We start from the raw sequence: 22,788 nt of genomic DNA, 5'->3' as shown, positions 1-22,788 counted from the left end.
GAATACTTTATTTCTCAAAATAATATATTGTTAGGTGTCAGACATCATCAAAAACTGTAAATTTTAACTATATCAATCATTCATCTAATTTACTTTTTATTTATATGGATTTGAACCTCAATCTTTTACTTTAGAAAGTAAGAAGTGAGGGAGATGTTACTGAAAATTAAATACTCAAAAAATTTAATAATAAATTAGTAATGGTAGATATTTTAAACAGTTAATTTGTGGATATGAAAATTATGAATCCGGTTTAGATAAAGTTTAGAAATACCACAAAGTGAAAAGAAAAAAGACATTGATTAAACTCTTAAATAGTTCAGGAACTTCTTGATTTGGGAGTCCTGATTTTAGCCCTAAAAATATCTATTCATTTTTATATATAATCCAAACCCTTTTTAAGCGGTATATATACTTTTTTAAATACCAATGAATTGTATTCTTAAAGACATTTTACATAGTAATAAAAACCACTAGTAATATTTAATATTAAATTTTTTTTGGCAAGTTATTTAATATTAAAATGAATTACCTTATAAAGAAATCTTAGTATCAGAAATGAATGGTATTTATACCGATTGCATTGATCACTGAGATGCAAACGGGCGTACCAGATTAGGGTCGACGGCATTTCTGAGATCATTATATCGAGTGCGACGTTTCTTTATCGACTCTCCGTTCCCTCTTTCCTTATTTTCCCCCTCTCAGTCGAGGGTTTTTTATTTTTATTTTTTTTTTCATTTTTTTTTTTTCAATTTTTTTCCTCCTCTCGTCTTCGTCGTGTCTGAAACAAAACCCTAACTTTTCCAGGACAGTTTTCTCTTCTGTCATTATATATATATATTATTACTATTCACGAATATGCAACCGCAGAGACTGAAGCAGCAACAAACATTGATGCAGCAATCTCTTTACCATCCTGGTCTTTTAGCCCCTCAGGTTTCTTCATTTATTCTCTTTGTATTTTTTTGCATTTTTTCTGATATTTTTTTCTTTGTTTTGTTTCTTTTTTTTGCTTGATTATTTTGTTTCTCTTTCCTTTTCAATTATTATTTTTATTTTTTGTTTTTCTGTGTGGATTATGATTCAAAAAAACTAATAAACTAGGTGTTGTTTTGATTTCGGTTTCTTTTTTTCTGTTTTTGTAGATTTAACAAGTCCAAACTCAATTTTTTATTTTTTTAACTTTGGGACTCGTTTATTGAGGAAGATCGAGTTTTTTTTGTTGTAATAGTTTTACAAAGCACTTTTATTTTATTTTATTTTTAATTTTCGAGTGTTTTACTCATTGGTTATATGTTTGTTTGAAATTGTGGGAAAAGAGCAGTGAAAGTTTTCAAATTTTTTAGATTTTCCTTGATCTGTGAGCTGAGAAGCTGGAATATCTATTCCAATGAGCTTACTTTAACTATGAGGCTTACCTGAATAGGTTATTTTCAATACTAATAATTCTTGGGGAATCTGAATCCCTGCATATGGTTCAAAGTTGTTAAAATGCTTGCCTTCGGCAACTCAACCATGGACTGAGATTTTCTTTTGGTTCTTCTTTTTTAGATGTGCTGAATTTTTTGTTGCTCTACTGTTTAAACAATCGCGTGGGTGTAATTTTGTTCTACTGTTGTATTTTTTGGCTTCGAATAATTTGGTTCTGAATCATCTTTTCCCAGTTGAGATTTTGAATTTGAGTCTGCGAGAGGATATGGTTGTAAGCATTTAACTTTCACCGTGTAACTTGGAATTCAAGTATGATTGAAGACATGTTTTAAGGGTTTCATTTTAGCTGTTCAACTTGGAATTTAAATATAGAGACATAGTGGGAAATAAGGAGAAGATATTTTTCAAGGCTATGCTCATTTTTGTAGATGACAGTTTTCAGATCATCCGTGAAATGAGATCTTTCTAATTTGTATTACTGGCGGGGTGTGTGTATGTGAATGTGTGTCCTTGTGTGGGTGTAGGTGTATGTGCCTGTGCCTGTTAGCTATTGTTTATTTTGGAGTTATATCTTAGTTAAAAGTTTCTAGAAAAGAAAATGAAATGCTAAAAGCTTTTGAAAATAACTTCCTTTTTTGTTCATTTATATAATACTACAAGTTAGGAATCCTTTTTGTCATAATAATTATTGAATTTTTGTTGTTAGAGCTTTTCTGGTTTAAACACTTCAATTGGAATCCTTTTTGTCAAAATAATTATTGAACTTTCAACTTTTCACTGTGATTCTGTTTTAAATTGGCTGGAAATTCTTTGAGGCCTTATCAGCTGGAGCCTAGTTTTGAGATACTCTCTGTGGTCCCTAGGACATTTTGGGGATTATAAATCCAAAAATTTGGATATATGCTTTTGTTATTTGCGTTGGCATTTTTTTATTTTATTTTATTTTATTCTAATTGCTGTTTGAAGATTTGTGGACTAAGTCAAGTGTATTTCTCCATCATTTTCCCTCTAGTCTCTTCTGGTGGTTCACTTAAACAAGTGAGTTAGTAGTATTAAAGAAATCAAATGAATGGAGTCGATTAGGAAATGAAGCATTAAATAGATATTGGATAAATGTGATCAGTATTCTGGCAAAATTTTCTTTATAAAAATACTTATAAAAAATTAATAATAATAAAAAATCAATTTCTTTATAAAAATGGAAGACCGGGATTCTTGTTTGTTTGCTGTCATCTGTCTACTTTCAATATTCCTAATTTATTACGTTTACATGACTCCATGAGTTTCTTTCTTGCATGTTTTTATTTATGGTTAAGTGCGGAAAACACCCCTAAAGTTTATTCCGCATAGCGCTTTGCCCCTTACTTTTTAAAACGTGCTATGTGAACCCTTATTTTTGAAAAAAAAGTGCGGAAACACCCTTCAAACTACTTGTTGCAGAAAAGTGACATAAAATAATGCTTACATGACAGTTTTTCTTTTTTACCCTTCCGAAATTGCCTTTGGGGGTGTGGATTATATATATTTGCAATGTTTAGGGGTGTTAAGGGCACATGAACCCTATAAGATAGAACGAGAATGTTCATATGATAATTTGGGTACAATATAGTGATTCAAGATCATCAACTGTCTCTTGTTTTTTCCAACTGTTCTTTGCAAACTGCAACTTTTTACCCTTGTACCAAGTAATAATCTTTATTTTTTAGCTTGGCCTGTCCAGTTAAAGAATGATTGAAGCCATTATTCTTTGCATTTTATATAAAAAAAAAATTAGAAGAAAATGCATCTTTTAAGCCAAAGGCAGCAAATATAAGTTATATATCAAGCAACTTGAGCCATTATGCTTTACTTGTATCGGTCATAGGATTCAACTCCTATCTAATTAGACTATAAATTGAAGGCGGACACACCTTGTGGTTGACCATTCCTTTGTTCTTGTCAACAAAGGAAGCTCCTTATTAAGTTATGTGTGTAAAATTCCATGGCATTTCTTTTTATGTATATTCTGGACTAGGCTCACTTAGTACTGCTACATTCCAAAATGTTGTGTGTGTGTGTGTGTGTGTGTGTGTGTATATATATGGACCTACACATTAATTTATAAAAGGCTCAGTCGCTACTGGATATATGTAGCATTTTAATTGTATACTAGTTTCATCATTTTAATTGTAATTGTACAATGTCCGATGGAACAGCTCAACAATGCAAGGCAGTCGAAAACAAAGTCCAACCAAGCAACTTAATTGGTCGACAATAATTGTATTTAATTGGGCAATTGATTTGCAGCAAAACCTAATATCTAATTTGACATTTAAGAGTGGACTTCTATCTGCTTCCATGGCAATTAAGTCTCAACATTAGTTGTTCTACGATGGAGTAGTCTATGTACTTACTATAAATTTTAAGGTCATTATTAAACTAATTAACTGAAGACAAATTAACTCAAATGAATCTGAATAGCTAGGTTGGTTAAAAAAAAAAAAAAATTCTGAATAGCTAGGGTCATGAGTTGTGTCTGTTAGAGCCTTTTGGTATTAATCAAGAGGTGTCAACTTTGATTATTCTCGAACTAATCCATACTCATGGTTTTGAAATAGTTATGTAAATTATTTTCTGAGAACGATGGTAGCGGGCAATGGTGATGGGGTTTCGTTAGGAATTTGAGGTGGGTGAAGAAGGTGGGTTTGGAGAGAGCCATGGTAGAGAGAGAGGGAGATTAGGGAGTCCTCTTTTATCATTTCACAAAAACATCTTTTCTAAAATAATGTGTATGTAAGGGTAATTTGGTCAAACTCTAATTTTAATGTGTCAGGTAGGACTTATTTGCACATTTTGGTAATTTGGGGGTGTTTTGTGCACCAGGGGATATGTACAAGTATAGTAGAGGGGTGTTTTCTGCACGTAACCCTTTTTTTTATCCATCTGGTTTCTTACAGTGCTTGCTGATTTTGCAGATTGAGCCTATCTTGAGTGGAAACCTGCCTCCTGGGTTTGATTCAAGTACATGCCGTAGTGTGTAAGTGTCACTTTTCTGTTCACTCTTTTGAACTATGTTTAACTCGTGTCATTTCAACAGGGAAAATTAGGTGTCATTATTCGGTTCGCTCTTTTGAACTATGTTCAAGTGTCATTGGAACATGGAAACTTAGTTCCTGCCTCGATCTAGTTTTTAAATGTTGCATATCAACAATATTATACTTTACATACAAGAGAATATTCCTTTCTCACAGTATATAAGTATATCTTATCTTATCTCTTGTTATTATATGGTTTTCCCCCCTAAATTATATGTTTTGCTTTGTCCACACATCAAATTTTCAATGAAATTAGATTCCAAGTGTTAATATGGTCATGCTGTTTTTGATCACTTTTTAATCTATGATATAATGCAGGTATGTTGGAAACATCCATCCACAGGTTACTGAACCACTTCTTCAAGAGGTTTTCTCAAGTACCGGTCCCTTGGAAGGATGCAAGCTGATTCGAAAGGAGAAGGTCTATTTTTAATGTTCTCATTTCAAACCTCCTTTTGTTCATGATGTCTACACTAGACAGAATGCTATGAGAAAAGTTTCCCCGACTAGTTTTTGTATCCAATATGAATGAATGCTTCATTTGTGTTAGACACAGCTTGAAGCTACTTATGTACTAGTTTATTTTGTAAATTTGTGTCTTCTAGACTTTTTTGTTTTAGATTCCTTCTTATCATATACTTTTGACATGGTGGTGTATTTTTTTTTTTTTTTGTTTGCTTGCAGTCCTCGTATGGTTTTGTGGACTACTACGATCGTAGATCAGCTGCCCTTTCTATCGTGACTCTTAATGGAAGGCATCTGTGAGTATAGAACCTTTTAAATAACTTAATGAATTGCATGTTACATATGTCCTGGTGCTGTATTTAACATGTAGTTTGCAGGTTTGGGCAGCCTATCAAAGTTAACTGGGCGTATGCCAGTAGTCAGAGAGAGGATACGTCAGGTCTGTATATATTCACTTATTTAATTCCTTATACTACAAATTGATTCATTGTTGCCTTTTACATTAATTTGTTGATCACTTATGCTATTTCCACATTGGTCCTAGGTCACTTCAACATTTTTGTCGGCGATCTTAGCCCTGAAGTTACAGATGCTACCTTGTTTGCATGTTTCTCCGTTTATCATAGTTGCTCGTAAGCTCTGTTTTCCTGTTCTGTATTTTATCTTTGTACTTCTGATCGCCCAGGAGTTGAAACTGAATGTTACAGAAAGCTCAACATTTGTTTTTTTTATGCTAATTTGAAATGTGTTGGCAACTTGATGCTTACAGAGATGCGAGGGTTATGTGGGATCAAAAGACTGGACGATCGAGGGGCTTTGGGTTTGTTTCTTTTCGGAATCAACAGGTACTTTGAGCTTTATTTAATTATATTATTTTTATTTTCTTTCCTTCTTTTAGTTTGATGTTATTTGGCCTTCTTTCTTTTTTTAATTGGATCACATCGTGATTGTGTTATTTATTTATTGTTTTGGCCAGGATGCCCAAACTGCAATTAATGATTTGAATGGTGAGGAAGTTTTCATTACATCATTGTAGTTTGTTTCTGCTTTTGTTTCTTTCACTGTTTGTTTTCTCTCTCTGCATATTATCTTATAAAACGAGCTTTGGGAGCAGCCACTTTGGCTAAGTAATATCATATGCAATCAAGCAGAATCAGATTTGAATGCAACCAAAAAAAAAAAAAAAAAAAAAAAAAAAATTTGGAAAACTAAAAAAATGAAATAGAAAAGATACAAAATCAATAAAAGGTATCTAATAAGTTCTACCTACTATTGGATTTGATCCACTGATTGCCGCTGTATGAAATCAACACTCTAACCACTGAGTTAGTAGTTCATTTATCATCACAAAGAGAGGCGAATGGGACCCATTGCATCGATGAATTATAAATATCATATAAACAGATCAAAAAGCTATGATGTTGAATCATGGAATATTCATCTTGACAATAAAGTATCTACATGATAAAATTTGTATCACAGACACTAAGGGCTATAGCTCAGTTAGGTTGAGCACCTTGTTTACACATGTGCCAATGTTTTTTAGGGGAGTCCATCATACAATCAAAAGAATTGATCTTATTGAGAAATCACTGTCTTACAAATGGTTCAGTCCGATTCGGGTGCCCATTTAGTTGTCAAACAGGTTCTATCATTGATTGGAGACATTAGATTTGTCGTCATCTTCCTCTTCCCAGTACGCTTACTAGGCTGGAAATTTATGGGTGTTTGTGTGCATTTTGATTTGTTTGGACTCCCAGCTTTTCTTTTCAGTGTAATTTCCACTTGTCAATATGGCACATAAAATACCTTTGCCATTTATGTTCTGGAAGCTTTCTGTCGCTATCATTTCTATGATAATATGAAAAGGGTGATGTTACACCACATCTCATTTAGTTGTCATACAGGTTCTATCATTGATTGGAGACATTAGATTTGTCGTCATTCTTCCTCTTCCTATTACCCTTACTAGGCTGGAAATATATGGGTGACAAGCATATAAAAGAGCTATGCCTCCTTGTTTCGTGTGCGTTTTGGTTTGTTTTAGCTCAGCTTTTCTTTTCAGTGTAATTTCCACTTGTCAATATAGCACATAGAATACCTTTGCCATTTATGTTCTGGAAGCTTTCTGTCGCTATCATTTCTATGATAATATGAAAAGGGTGACGTGACACCTCTTCTCATTGAATATATTGGATGTAAAAAGACTTCCATTATTTGATAATGTAGCTATTCTAGTACAATATATTGTTCCAACGAGAATCTATCACTTAAGAGGAGCCAATTAACATAGGATTTGCTATAGTTGCCCTGTGTTGATTGCAGAAGTTTGAATGACCAGGATGACTTAAAATAACTATCATATCCGTTAAAATTATTTTTGAGAATTTTTTCTTTTAGGGGTGTCATTGGTTGAAATTTTGGGTCGGCTTCACTTGTCGTGCCTATTTTGGCTTTATATGATAGCATATATATCAATGTTGTGGCAATTGTCTCCTGTCAATGGCTACACCATTAGATAATTGTAATTGAAAATTTTAAAAAGTGCATCATTATTTTCGTACGATTTTTTTTTTTTTTTTTTATGATCACCCCTGTTACAATTTCATGTTTTCTTGTAAAATTGCGATACTTTCTGATCTAAAATTACAGGAAAGTGGCTTGGAAGCAGACAAATCCGGTGCAACTGGGCGACAAAGGGTGCTGGCAATGACAACAAGCAGAATTCGGATGTCAAAAGTGTCGTGGAACTAACCAATGGAACATCAGGTTTATTCATTAATGAATTTTCACTTCTAGCTAAATACCTAGTTGTGCAAGGGGAAAAGGTTTATTAATTTTAACTTTTATTACTGTGATTTTTTTGTTCTTTCCTTCTTTGCCTTGCTGGTTGTTAACATTAAATTTTTATATTGAATTGCCATGTGGTTTTTAATTGCTGCCATTGCAAATCACGGTTTTCCTTCTGTTCCATATTTATTGTCCATTTTTTGAAATTTAAACTCATTATTAAGAAAGTTACATTTAATGCATGCATGTTATATTGAGTGTGTCAAAATATTTTAAATTACACTCAAAAAATTTAGAGAATTACTTGTAAGGCAACTTTTGGAAAAGTAGTTTAATTGGATTTTCAAAATTAAAAAGGGTAGATTAGAAATGTTATAGAATTTGGTACATTTGCTTTTCAAAATGGACATGTATGATGGAACATTCAAAAATGAAAAGAGGGACCACCTAATTGGAACTGAGGGAATAATAATTAGGGTAAAATGCAAAAAAACCCCCTCAACTATGAGGAAATGCAAGAAACCTCTTGAATTATGCAAAAAAGTTGCAGATCACCCCATCCGTCACTGTTCTGGTTGGATCTTGTCGTTAAAGTATCACGTGATGGTCACATGACACCTACTATATTTTTAATGACCATAATGCCCTCATGACCATGAAAAGACACTAATGTCCCTTGTTTGCTGCAATAGTGCGAATTTACAGTTCTGGATTGTTGATTACATGGTCCGATTATGCGAATTGGGGTGTTGATTGTGGGGTTGTGATTGGGTGTAAGATTTGGTTTGTTTGATTGATTACAGTAGTGGTTTGTGGGTGTTTATGCACTTTTTTGGGGTGAGCACAGTGATCCAAATTGGTGATTAGGTGATTGATTTGGGTAGCAAGAGGCGATGAATTCCGGCCAGGGGCTCTCCTTCCGATGCCGGAAAACAGCATCATTGTGTCCTTCTTCGTTGCAGACCCACCATCCTCGCCGCCATGGTCTCATCTGTTGCATTGGTGTCACATTTTTATTGGTCTATTAAATTATCAACTGCCACATCAGCTATAACTTTCAAAACCACGTAGTTTTAAGTAAAGGTAAATTTGTCTTTTAATATTTCCAACCAAGTCACCTACCGGAATGCAACAAATCAATAATTCAGGGTTTTTTTTTGCAACAAAATCATAGTTCAAGGAGGTTTCTTGTAGTTCAGGGGGTTAGTTGCAAAACCCAATAGTTCAGAGAGGTTTTTTGCATTTGACCCTAATAATTATTAAAAGGTTTATTGGTGCACTTTAAATGTTTAGAAATATTTAGCATCGGCACAATGTCCAATTCAAGCTACACTTAAAGTGATGTCATTCTTATCATGTACAGATGCAGGTGGAGTAGAGACATTAAAATGAAACTTCTAAATAATCATAAAAATATGTAAAGAAATCAAACTAGTATTGAAGTTACATTTGTGGTATGGTTGCTCAAGGTATGGTTTTTACATTTTTTAAGCTGTTTTCATTATAAACTTCTCAACCAGACTGTTACTATTTTTGCAGAAGATGGTCAAGAGAGGGCCAGTGATGATGCTCCAGAGAATAATCCTCAGTATACTACTGTTTACGTTGGCAATCTTGCTCCAGAGGTGAGGATTTCTTGAACATATATATATTAAAAGAATATCGGTTTTATCAATTTATTATTTATTGGTTGTATATAATGAAAACTGCAAATGTTGTCCCAGCCTTGTGGTGGGACAAGGAGGGAACAGTGAATCCATGGGAAGCTATGGGTTGTTAGATTATTTTATATTGCTAAAGATGGGTTCAAAAGTGTCCATGCATGTGAGCCCATGCTCGACACAGTAAGTTGGATTATCTTCACTTTGCCTCCCTCTTCAAACAGCACTATTGGCACCGTTATGTATATCCGAGCCACCATTCTCTGAATGTTGCGTGGCACTGCCAATATCACTTTGGGAACACTCAATTTTGTTTGAATCTCCCAAACAGTTAGTGGGATCTCCTTCAATTTGCCTTATTTGTTCAAATAGCACCCTTGGCGCCCTTATATATTTCTGAGCCACCATTGCCAGTATCACTTCCTATGGCAATGTGGTAGCATCTTTGAATTCATTTTGTTAAAAATACAAGAAAAAGGTTTTTTGATCTAACCTGTATTCTCTTCTTTTCCTTTACTTTTTAAAATATTTTTACTCTATTATCTCCCCCTTTCTTAACTATTAACAAAGTGTGCAATAGTATTTATGTACCCTGGACTCAGTATGTGTGTTGGGTGTGGGGTATGTGGTTTGAGTGTAGGATGTATCAAATCCCTAAGTAGAAGGATACAAAGATACTGCTAAATATTTTTCTTCTATTTTCTAGAGTAAAGTAATGTTTTTCTGTAACATAGTGTTCAGAATAAGCATTTAACTCTTTTTGAAGCAATAATCTAAAAAAATGTTGAATAAATTTTTTTTTTCCTAGTTATTTATTTTTTTTTTATATAAAATTGATATCAAATTATTCATCAAATTAATATGTTTTTTGGGTACATGTCCAACCAAATATGTCAAGGCACGTACCTCATACCTTTGTCCATGTGTAGTGTGTTCAACATGGATATTTTGCACATTTTTGAAGAGTCCATGTTACCTAAGAGAGTACAAAAAGAACACTGTTCTAGTTCCTGCAGCAAATGTATACTTATGGACCATTACTGGCTTTAGTTTCCCTCTTGCCGTATTTTCAATAAGTTATGGTAGTATTAGTTCTGTTATTAATGACTAAATCAACTGAAGCATTACTGGCTTTAGTTTCCATCTTGCCATATTTTCAATAAGTTGGTTTTATGTTTACATCTCATATTTCCTGGGAGAAGTTTAGCAATATATTTTGAACATCCATCTTTAGCTTTGTTTCTCATGAGCAATATCTATCATAAACAATAATATTGCAGGTCACTTCAGTTGATCTCCACAGGCATTTCCATTCTCTTGGTGCTGGGGCTATTGAAGATGTAAGGGTACAAAGAGATAAAGGTTTTGGTTTTGTGCGATATAGTACTCATGCTGAAGCAGCTAGGGCTATTCAGATGGGAAATGCCCAGCTTCTCTTTGGCAAACCGATTAAGGTAATCTTTTATACCGTCAATTTTAATGTAAAGATAATTTCTACTTGTTGCAAATGTGAAATTGCGGAGCTTAGGATATTTCACCCAGTAGAGTTCCAAATAAGAGCATTGTGGCAATTACTAAATCTTTTGAGTTTTTGAATGCCAATTAAGCACATAGGGTAGCAAACTATATTCTCTCTCTATTCATGAGTTGGTAAAGAGAATTCTCAAGACATCCTGCTTGTACTAAAAGGCTTGATTGTTTATTTATGTTGCAGTGCTCATGGGGTAGCAAACCTACTCCGCCAGGGACCAGCTCTGCACCCCTACCCCCACCAACTGCTGCACATATGCCAGGTTTTTCAGCAACTGACCTTGCAGCATATGAACGACAGATGGCATTGAGTAAAATGGGTGGCATGCAAGCGCTTATGCATCTTCAGGGTCAGCGAATGGGTGCTGCTGGAGCAAGTCAGGCAATCTACGATGGTGGATATCCAAACATTGCTACGACCCAGCCGCCTATGTACTACCAGTAATAATCATATAGGAACCCCTACCATTGCTTGGCTGGCAGGAATCACATCTTTAAACAGTGTAGGATGTTCAACTTTTCTTTCTTTCTTCACTTTATATTTAGGTTTGTGTATTGCTATCAATATACCTGTGATGCGTGACGATATATATCATGTATTTGTATTGGGGATGAGATCTTGACCAAAGGTTGTTCCGAAGCTCCATTGTGGAAGGATTGGGCAGCTTTGATTTTAAGGGCATCCAAGTTATTACTTCAAACAATAGTTTTATTAGTCGAATGATAGGGGAACTTAATGTTTTCTTTGCTTTCTTTGTTGTGCAGGTTGCCCTTACTTTTTTAACTGGTTGTAGCAGTTATGGTTTGTGTTAATTAGGGCTTGATTTAACCCGCTTACCTAGATGCATAACACCTGCTCTTTCTAGTTTCTTTCTAGGGTTTTTGAGGGGTTTTTTGGGCACTCTTTTAATTGTCTTTATGCAGATTGAAGAATCTGTAAGGCCCAGTTTGGTTGGAGGGTAGTGGATGGAAAAGAAAAGAAAGGCAATGGAGGGAAATGAATTATTATGTTTGGTATAGATTATCAAACCAAAAGAAAGGAAACTGAGGTAGTCGGAATGATACAAATTAGACATGATGTGTAGGTTTTGTGTCCTTCCAAAAGTGGGAGGAAATTTGGGCTGTAAATAAGCCGAGCTGAGCATTGGGCTGTTTGGGCTTGGCTCAGCTCGGTCAATAGGAATGATTGAGCTTGGCTCGAGTTTGATTGAGCTTAGCCTGCACAGGATCGAGCTTGGTTCGAATGAGCTCGAGTTTGATTGAGTTTAGCCTGCACAGGATCGAGCTTGGTTCGAATGATCTCGAGCTCAGCTCGGCTGCTTGTTAATTTATTTATTTTTTTAATTTTTAAAAAATAATTGCATATATGAATCTGTGAGCTGCCATAATGCCATCGATCTTGATTTCCATAGTTCCATATCAGTGTTTCATCTCCAAAGCCTCTGTGTATGTATATAACTATATGTTTAAAGAAAGGAGAAAATCAAACAGAAATATATCATGATAAATAAATTCAACACAAACGTTCAAAAAGAAAAAGAGAAAAGTGAGACCAGATGAGAGGAGAAGAGAACTAAGCTGAGATGGTAGATTTTGCTGCTGTTACTGATTTCGTTGGGTTCGTTTTCGATTAGTGCTGCGGCTTCTGTCGCTGGGGGTTGGGGTTGTTTTGCGGCTGATAGTCAGTGGAGAGAACAGATAATGTTGTGGTTAGGGTTTAAAAAGATTAAGGGGGAATGGGCTTGGGAATAGAAAATGAGCTCGCATTTGGTTTTATTTTCCATAGGGTGAGATCTGGATGCACTTGTCCTGAGTAAAAGTTGGGTTGGGTTGGGTGGAATACACTTGGACTTGGCTTTCTTGGTGGTTTAAAATGAAATAATAATGTGGGATAATTGGCCGGTTAAAATTGACTAAAAAATTATATATATTTATATATTTCGAGCTCAAAATGAATCTTCTCACGTACAAATGAGTCGAACAAAGAGGTGTTTGAAATTGGCTCGTTTAATAAACTAGTCTAAGAATTTCGTTTGAGTTTGGTTCGTTTAGTAAACCCGGGCCGAGCTCGAGTTATATGTCGGAAGCTTGGTTCATTTACAGTCGTGGAGGAAATGTAAGGAAAGACTAGCATTTTTAATAAAACTTTGTTAATACTAAATTTAACCTTAATCTTTAAAAGACAAAACTATATATAAAAAAAGATAAGGATAGTAAAATCATTAAAATAATTTTATTTCCTTTTTTTTTAATTATCATTTTCTTTCTTTTTTAATTAATCAACCATATACAATAAGTAGTTAATTATACTATTTTCTCATTTCTTTTTTACCGTAATTAATATCATTTTTTCTCTTTTTCACGGTAACAAATGCATTAACAATTGATTTCATGCTTTAAATCTTCTACCTCTTTTTTTTACATGCTGCCCAAACCTCTCTGTTTTTTTTTACACACTATCCAACCAAAGATTTTTTTTTTTTTTTTTTTTGAAAGGTTACCCAACCAAAGATTATCAGCAGACGAGGTTTAACAAAAATCTTGGCTTATTACAACTAGGATGGCAGTGGAGTGGGTTCTGCTAAACCCTATTCCGCAATGTTGGAATATTGTCGTACCAATTTTGTTTCTATTTTGGGTCTGATTTATAATTCGTATACTATTCTCGTCCCTACTTCGATAGACAAAGTACCAATTCCACCACGTATATTTCGTTTAATTGCGAGGCGGATTATGCCACTTTTATTATGCAGTAAAAAACTAGCCCAATGTGTTCAAATTTGACTAATAAATAAGTTGACTCAACTTTTAAATTATTAAGTAATGAATATTAAAATATTAAATTAGACTTCCAACAAAATAATAAGGATCTTAAAAATATTAAATACAAATTATATATATATATATATAAATTAAAGATACATATATAATTGGGGCGGGATTGGGGCGAGTTTGTCACTAAATCCGTCCCTGCCCCAAATCCGCTTCAGGTTTTTGATTATTTATTATACCTGGCTCCAGCCCATTTAGAGGCTACCAAATCCATCCCATTAGGGACGGGGCGGGGCAAGGCGAAAACCTGTCTAATTACAATGGAGGCTTCGACGAAAGGAGTTCCAATTAATAGTGGATTTTTTAAGGTCTAATTTACGAGAAATTATTAGATGGTCTTAAACCATTTGATATTTGGTGGACCATATTGTTATTCAGATTTATTTATAATAAATACTTTCTTATGAGGTCATTTTCTCAATCAAAGAGTTTTAATTGAATTGATTCACCAAATATTAATGGTCAAGAGGTCATTTTTGAATTGATCAACCAAATATTAATGGTTCTGCCATCTAATAATTTATCCTAATTCACGGTGGAGTTGTGAAAAAATGCACAAGCGAATAATGAATGATTTACCTAACTTTTTCCCTTCACATAAATCTAAACTCCATGTCCCATTACCAATAAATTTATTTTTATTTATTTTTAAGTAAACAATGAATTACCCATCTTTCTTCACATAAATCTGAATTCTAATAAAAGCTTATTAGAACGCAAATTTTTTTTGGGCGAGTGGAATGCATATAGGACTTTAGCTGTAACTTTGAGAAGAACAATAAGGCGCATTCAATTGTTCTAATAAAATTATTTTCCATTATGAGAAAGGAGTTGAATTCATACAAACAACAATTATTTACATGACTGACTTTGCTCGAAACTTATTAACTACTTACCAAAAAAACCTCTTAAATTAACTACTATTTAAATTATGATACGAAAATATTTGGATAGCTCTAGAATATTGACTAGGATTTTCATTTAATATAGGGATTTGGATAAGTTCGAATTTTAAAATACTTATAAAATTTGGATAATATACTTGGAATTTTAAACCAACATTACTTTCTACTCGATCAGGAAGACTTTGAATTACTTTAGAATTGTGATACTGCTCTAATATATATATATATATATATATATATACAGTCGAGCTGAGTTAACATTATTATTATTAGCCCTCTCTAAAATCTTAGAGATGGCTTATTCTAAAGGTTGCTTTTATGCTCTTTGTTTTGCCATTACTCTATTGGTTTTCTGTCCTCCTATCTTCTCCATTGAAGTTTCTCATGATGGAAGAGCTATCACCATTGATGGTCAACGTAAAATTCTACTGTCCGGTTCAATTCACTATCCCCGAAGCACAACTGAGGTAAAATTTATCTTAAATATATGATATAATATATATATATATATATATTTCGTCCGGGGAAAAGCCATCTTTTTTGATGGACTTTATCCATTAGATAATGAAGAAAACACAAAACCATTCATATGTGATATTATTATTTAACAGAGAATATATTGTTAGAATTTTAAAAAGTGGTGAAATTTTTTGTTTAGTTTTCTTTATGAAATTTCACTAATTTGTATTCTATATATAACTTGATGAAACATATGGTTTTTCTTTATGTCGGTTCATTAATTTTGTTTTGTGTTTAAAATAATGTTAGATGTGGCCTGATCTGATAAATAAAGCAAAAGAAGGTGGAATAGATACAATTGAAACCTATGTTTTCTGGAATGCGCATGAACCACTGCGTCGTCAATACGATTTTACGGGCAATCTTGATCTTGTAAGGTTTATCAAAACCATTCAAGATGCTGGACTTTATGCTGTTCTTCGTATAGGACCATATGTCTGTGCTGAATGGAATTATGGGTAATTAAATTTCTTTCATTATCAATTTTTTTTTTTCATATCTTCTACTAATTATGACTTCGTATTCACTTTATCATATTATGTACCATTTTTTCCTTTTTTCTTTACATAGAGGATTACCTGTGTGGCTCCATAATATTCCTGGAATCGAACTTCGTACCGCAAATGGTCCTTATATGGTAAATATAACTTCCTTTTTTTTCAAGCATTACTGTAAAAATTCTGTATAAGTTGTAACATATTTTTATATGTTTAGGATGAGATGAAAAATTTTACAACCTTGATAGTAGACATGATGAAAAAAGAAAAGCTTTATGCATCACAAGGAGGCCCTATTATAATTTCTCAGGTATGTATAATTATTTTCATTTATTATTGAATATATATATATATATATTTGGGATTTTCCTTTTTTGTGCTTACAATTCAATTTAAACAGATTGAGAATGAATATGGGAATGTAATGACATCCTATGGTGATGCTGGGAAAGCTTATATTGATTGGTGTGCTAAGATGGCTGATTCTCTAGATATTGGAATTCCATGGATTATGTGCCAACAAAAAGATGCTCCACAGCCAATGGTATTTTTCTTATATATATATATATATATATATATTAATTATGAAAACAAATATTTCAAGTCTTTTCCATTAAAATTTAATTTATTTTTTTCTGCATTTACTTTATTGACAGATAAACACATGCAATGGTTGGTACTGTGATTCATTCACTCCAAACAATCCCAATAGTCCCAAGATGTGGACTGAAAATTGGACTGGATGGTTAGTTTATTAATTTTTTTTTTCTTTTTATAATTTCCTTATTTAGTTTATTTAAACATAATTAATACTGTTTTTTGAACAATAATTTTAGGTTTAAGAATTGGGGTGGTAAAGATCCACATAGGACTGCCGAGGATGTTGCTTATGCTGTTGCACGGTTCTATCAAACTGGTGGCACATTCCAGAATTACTATATGGTAAATCTTTATTTATTTTAAATGCTGTCATACGATTACCATATATTTATTTATTTTAAATTTTCATTTTTACAATTGTGCTGTTTCATTTCAGTATCATGGCGGAACTAACTTTGGAAGAACAGCTGGTGGTCCATACATCACCACATCTTATGATTATGATGCACCTCTTGATGAATATGGTTAGATATACTTGAACTTCCAAATATTAGAAATATATGGATTTTAATCCTGCATTATTGTTATTGTTACTAATATTTTAAATATTTAGGTAATTTAAATCAACCAAAATGGGGACATCTAAAGGAGCTCCATAATGTATTGAAGTCGATCGAGAAGACACTCACTTATGGAAACATATCCACATCTGATTTGGGGAATGATATTTCGGTGAGATAATATATTATAACATTATTTTTTATATATCATTTGTTATATTGTAAATAATGTTTATTAAATCTTTCTAATAATTAATAATCATGTTTTAAATTTTTTTAGGCAACCATATATGCTACCAACGATACATCAAGCTGCTTTATCAGCAATTCTAATACCACTACGGATGCTACAGTCAACTTTCAAGGAAGTAAATATAATGTTCCTGCTTGGTCTGTTAGCATTCTTCCAGATTGCAAGAATGAAGTTTATAATAGTGCAAAGGTAAATTACCATGAATTATTGTAAAAATTAATATTATATATATATATATATATATATAGCTATTGATACATATATATGTGTGTTTATATAGGTGAACACTCAAACTTCTGTGATGGTAAAGAAGTCAAATGAAGCAGAAAGTGAACCAAGTTCTCTTAAATGGGTGTGGAGGCCCGAGAACGTTGATGAAACGGTGTTACATGGCAAGGGTGATGTTGCAGCAAGTCAGCTCATAGATCAAAAGGTTACTAATGATGTTAGTGATTATTTGTGGTACATGACAAGGTAAATATCTCACAATTCTTCTTAGAAAATTGTCAATTACTTATTTTCTGATTCAATTTTCTAAGTTACAATATATATATATATATATATATTTTCAATATCGTTTTTATAGCGTAAACATCAAGGATGATGATCCCATCTGGAGTGATAATATGACCATCAGAGTTAATGGTACTGGTCATGTTCTTCATGCTTATATCAATGGCGAACATATAGGTAAATATCAAATCACTTTCGACTTAAATTATTAATTATTAGTATTTTTTTTTTTTTTGTATTCTTTATATAACATATGATTGAAATTGTAGGTTCTGAATGGGCAACATATGGCATCTTCAACTACGTGTTTGAGAAGAAGGTTAAGCTGAATCCTGGAAAGAATCAAATATCCCTACTCAGTGCTACTGTTGGGCTACAGGTATTTTTTTAATTTAATTTAATTATTTATTAATTTTTATATTGATTTGAAATGTTTGGTAATAATGAGTGTTGTATTATGCAGAACTATGGTCCTAATTATGATGAGGTACAATCGGGGTTACCAGGACCAGTTGAGCTGATCGGAAGGAAAGGTGACGAGAGAGTGATAATGGACTTGTCAGCGCATAAATGGGTGTACAAGGTGGGAGTAAGTGGCATTGATGATAATAAGTTGTACACTGAGGACTCACGGAATGAAACCAAGTGGTACGTAGAGGATCTCCCCACCAACAGGATGATGACTTGGTATAAGGTATTTTAAACAAAATTTTTATTATTTTTTAAATTCATTTTTACATTGAAAAAAAAAATAAAAGAAATAATTGTACATATGTTTTTTCTTTTTCATTTTGTGTGTTGTTATTAGACTACTTTCAAAGCTCCATTGGGAAAAGAAGCAGTAGTGTTAGACTTGCAAGGGTTGGGCAAAGGTTTTGCTTGGGTGAATGGTCACAACATTGGACGATACTGGCCTAGCTTTCTAGCTCAGGAGGATGGTTGTAGCACTGATGCTTGTGATTATCGTGGTGAATACGACGACAAAAAATGTGTCTACAACTGTGGTCAACCCACACAAAGATGGTGAGATATAATTTATTTCAATTTCATCGTTTTTTTATTATATTAATTGAAAATGAATAATACCTTGCTAATTTTATTAAAATAATAATAATAATAATAATATTCAGGTACCATGTTCCACGGTCGTTTATGACCAACGATGTAAACACATTGATTCTATTTGAGGAGTTTGGAGGCAACCCATCTCTAGTGAACTTCCAAACTGTTGAGGTTGGGACAGCTTGTGGAAATGCTTACGAAAACAACCACATGGAATTGTCATGCCATGGTCGACCCATTTCAGCCATCAAGTTCGCTAGTTTCGGAGACGTACAAGGCACATGTGGCTCACTCCAAAAGGGCACTTGCCAAGCCAATAATGATGCATCCTCCATAGTCCAAAAAGTAAATACTCTCTCTCTCTCTCTCTCTCTCTGTTTGTGTGTTTATTATATAGTGAACAACTTTTAATAGAAATTCTTAATTAAATTAATATAATTTTGTAGGCATGTGTTGGAAAGGAGACCTGCAGCGTCAAGGCTTCCGAAGAAGTTTTTGGGGCGACTGGCTGTGCTGGGGATGTTGCCAAGAGGCTTGTGGTGGAGGCAGTTTGCTAGGGAATCTTTTTTCTTTCTTTTTTTAGTTAATTTTGGTAAATGGTAGATTTTTTTACCAGATTGTTACTCTAGTGGGTGGTTAATTTTTTAATTTCAAATTTTAATTAGTCTTTTGCTACTCGATTTTTTTTTTTTTTTTTCTAAATAAATAATTATCATAGTTTTCTTAGCACATATCTCTCCATTTATTTATTATTATTACTATTGCATCACTTTTATATATTCAGTATTCAATAATCCACGGGGTTCTTCTTTTCAGACTACAAAGAATAATGGTCCATTTGCTAAGGGTCCGTTTGGCATGCGTTTTGTTTTTGGCTAAAACAGAAATAATGTTTTTGTTGTAGGAGTGTTTTTGGGGACTATATTTTGCTGTAGAAATGGGAGAAACAAAAACATGCAAAACATGTTTGGTCTCACAAATATATATATATACTAGGAAAAGGCACGTGTGATGCACGTAGTGAATGTTTTGTAACTTATAAAATTTTTGTTTATATATATATATATATATATTTTCTAATTGTTGATTTAAAGCTTGTAACAATAAACATTACAAATAAATTGCAATTTTTTGTAACTCTTTTTATATTGATTAATAAATATTTATTTTATATTAATAAATAAATACTGAAATATTTTGAAATTGGTGATAGAGTTCAAGTTTCGTAAATTAATACATTCTTTTACGTTTTTATATTAATACTGAAATATGTATATATTATTTTTTATTAATTAATAATTTTTTTTATTTTAATAGTGAAATATTTGAGTTTTGCAAAGTAATAAATTCTTTAGGTAATTTGAATTTTATTAGGTAATTTGTAATTTAGTATAATTTTTAATTTACAATAGAAATTCAATTATATTAATTTTTAATTAAATTTTAAAATAGAAATTCAATTACACTAATCATACATTAGATTGAAATTAATATAAAAGTTTATTATATGGAGTTTGTGGTTTTTGGAAGTATACTTTATTTTCTTTAAATAGGTAATTTGTGGTAGAGCTTTATAAAAATTATTTTATTTTATTTAGATATATATTTGTAAAATTAGATTTTTTTTAAATTAAAAAACTCATAATAAATATATAAATACAAGGGTTATATATACTTATATGTAATAAAGTTCTCTTTTTATATTAATTAATAAATATTTTTTATATTAAAAAATAAATACCGAAATGTTTAAATTCTTTAATATTTATATTTTATTTATATGTATTATTATATTATCACATATTTTTTTTAAATATATCCTTGTCTAATGTGATAGACTTATAAAAATTATTTTATTTTATTTAAATATATCCTTATTTAATTAGATTTTCATTTATTAGAAAATCCATAATAAATAGATAAATACAGGTTATATGTGATAGAGTTTTACAGAAAATAAAATAGTTAATTTGTGGTAAAGTTTTGGTAATTTGTGTTAAAGTTTTATAAAAACTCTTTAAATATATCATTATTTAATGTGATAGAGTTTCATTGCAAATAAAATAGGTAATTTGTGGTAGAATATTATATAAATTATTTATTTTCTTTAAATATATATATCCTTGTCTAATTAGATTTTCTTTTATTAAAAAACTCATAATAAAAGATAATTTGTGGTAGAGTTTTTGAGAAATTATTATATTTTTTATATCATTTATTAAATATTTTTTATATTAATAATTCTTGTCTAGTTATATTATATTTTATTAAAACACTCATAATAAAACATAAATAGGTAATTTGTATTAGAGTTTTATATAAACTCTTTTTAAAAAATATTTTATTTTTTTTAAATATATTGTTGTCTAATTAGATTTCCTTCATTAAAAAATAAATAGATAAAAACAAGTTATATGTGATAGAGTTTTAAAGAAAATAAAATAGATAATTTGTGGTACAATTTTATAGAAATTATTTTATTTTCTGAAAATCTATTTATAATAAAAAAATAAATAGGTAATTTGTGTTACAGTTTAATAAAAACTCTTTAAAAAACACTTTTTATATCAATTAATAAATATTGTTTTATATTAATAACTCTTCTACAATTAGATTTCCTTTTACTAAAAAAAACTCATAATAAATAGATAAATAGGTAATTTGTGTTAGAGTTTTATAGAAACTCTTTTCAAACATTTTTTTATCTTAATTAATAAATAATATTTTATCTTAATAATGCTTGTCATAGAAACTCTTTAAATATTATATCTTTGTCGGGTGTGATAGAGTTTTATTGAAAATAAAATATGTGATTTGTGATATAGTTTTATAAAAATTATTTTATTTTCTTTAAAAATATCCTTGTCTAATTAGATTTAATTTTATTAAGAAATTCATAATAAAAGTTAATTTGTGGTAGAGTTTAGAAAAATTATTTTATTTTATATATCAATTAATAAATATTTTTTATATTAATAATTCTTGTCTAATTAGATATTTTCTTTTATTAAAAAATTCATAATAATAAATAGATAAATAGGTTAACTTAAATTTTATTAGATAGATTTTAGAGTTTGATTGATTTTTTTTTATTTTTTATTTTTTTATAAAAAAACTCTTTGCATATCAATTAATAAATATTTTTTTATATATATAAATAGAAACTTAAATACTGAAACTCTTTGCACATGTAATAATATTATAGATAAAACTTTTTTTTATATCAATTAATAAATATTTTTTACAAAAATTAATAAATACTAAAACAACTTGGCATAATTTCTGTATTTTACCCTGAAAATTAGATTTTCTTTTATTAAAAAATTCATAATAATAAATAGGTTAATTTGAATTTTATTAGATAGATTTTAGACTTTTATAGAGTTTTTCTTTTCTTTTTTTTTTATATATATTTTTTTTAATAAAAACTCTTTTCATATCAATTAATAAAACTTTTTTGTAAAAATAAATAAATACTGAAATACTGAAATTCTTTTCACATTTAATAAATATTTTTTAAATAAATAAATAAATACTAAATCTTTATATTTACTTTTATTAAAAAAATTCATAATAATAAATAGATAAATAGGTTAATTTGAATTTTATTAGGTACATTTTAGAGCATTATAGAGTTTTTTTTTCGTTTTTTTTATTTTTTATTTATAAAAACACTTTTCATATCAATTAATAAATATTTTTTTATATAAATAAATAAATACTGAAACTCTTTGCATATTTAATATTTTATTTTCTTTAAATATATCTTTGTCTAATTAAATTTAATTTTATTAAGAAACTCATAATAAAAGTTAATTTGTGGTAGAGTTTTCAAAAAATTATTTTATTTTATATATCAATTAATAAATATTTTTTATATTAATAATTCTTGTCTAATTCAATTTTATTTTATTAAAAAATTCATAATAGTAAATAGATAAATAGGTTAATTTAAATTTTATTAGATAGATTTTGCAGTTTGATAGAGTTTTTTTTTTTTTTTTTGAAAAACACTCTTCATATCAATTAATAAATATATTTTTATATAAATAGATACTTAAATACTGAAACTCTTTGCACATTTAATAGTAGT

General features: G+C 30.7%; 2 protein-coding genes across 2 annotated transcripts; both read left to right on the top strand.

Moving 5' to 3' along the window:
• Positions 1-664: 664 nt before the first annotated feature.
• Positions 665-11,707, top strand: LOC132277018 (oligouridylate-binding protein 1-like). The gene is made up of 12 exons (XM_059778707.1): positions 665-939; positions 4,389-4,450; positions 4,827-4,929; positions 5,193-5,269; positions 5,351-5,412; positions 5,518-5,605; positions 5,743-5,818; positions 5,950-5,980; positions 7,626-7,742; positions 9,303-9,388; positions 10,705-10,878; positions 11,139-11,707. The coding sequence occupies exons 1-12, from the start codon at positions 862-864 to the stop codon at positions 11,397-11,399; spliced, it is 1,215 nt and encodes a 404-aa protein (XP_059634690.1). The 5' UTR covers positions 665-861; the 3' UTR covers positions 11,400-11,707.
• On the top strand, positions 9,395-19,643 carry LOC132277017 (beta-galactosidase 15-like). The gene is made up of 18 exons (XM_059778706.1): positions 9,395-9,656; positions 15,070-15,158; positions 15,460-15,668; positions 15,781-15,847; positions 15,925-16,017; positions 16,108-16,251; positions 16,364-16,452; positions 16,544-16,649; positions 16,744-16,831; positions 16,921-17,039; positions 17,148-17,309; positions 17,401-17,594; positions 17,707-17,810; positions 17,903-18,012; positions 18,097-18,327; positions 18,442-18,656; positions 18,764-19,040; positions 19,142-19,643. The coding sequence occupies exons 1-18, from the start codon at positions 9,596-9,598 to the stop codon at positions 19,250-19,252; spliced, it is 2,469 nt and encodes an 822-aa protein (XP_059634689.1). The 5' UTR covers positions 9,395-9,595; the 3' UTR covers positions 19,253-19,643.
• Positions 19,644-22,788: the final 3,145 nt, after the last annotated feature.

Source organism: Cornus florida, unplaced genomic scaffold (genome assembly GCF_030987335.1).
Source record: "Cornus florida cultivar Cherokee Brave unplaced genomic scaffold, ASM3098733v1 CherokeeBrave_3.0.0_Hap2_Chr10, whole genome shotgun sequence".
Classification (NCBI taxonomy): Eukaryota; Viridiplantae; Streptophyta; class Magnoliopsida; order Cornales; family Cornaceae; genus Cornus; species Cornus florida.
Note: the sequence above shows the minus strand (reverse complement) of the source record. Positions and strands in the feature narration are given on the sequence as shown.

Coding starts and splice junctions, on each gene's coding strand:
- LOC132277018 (XM_059778707.1), top strand. CDS start 862: ATGCAACCGCAGAGACTGAAGCAGCAACAAACATTGATGCAGCAATCT. Junction 940..4,388: donor CTGGTCTTTTAGCCCCTCAG/GTTTCTTCATTT, acceptor CTGATTTTGCAG/ATTGAGCCTATCTTGAGTGG. Junction 9,389..10,704: donor TTGGCAATCTTGCTCCAGAG/GTGAGGATTTCT, acceptor ATAATATTGCAG/GTCACTTCAGTTGATCTCCA.
- LOC132277017 (XM_059778706.1), top strand. CDS start 9,596: ATGCTCGACACAGTAAGTTGGATTATCTTCACTTTGCCTCCCTCTTCA. Junction 15,848..15,924: donor CCGCAAATGGTCCTTATATG/GTAAATATAACT, acceptor TTATATGTTTAG/GATGAGATGAAAAATTTTAC. Junction 16,650..16,743: donor CATTCCAGAATTACTATATG/GTAAATCTTTAT, acceptor GTTTCATTTCAG/TATCATGGCGGAACTAACTT.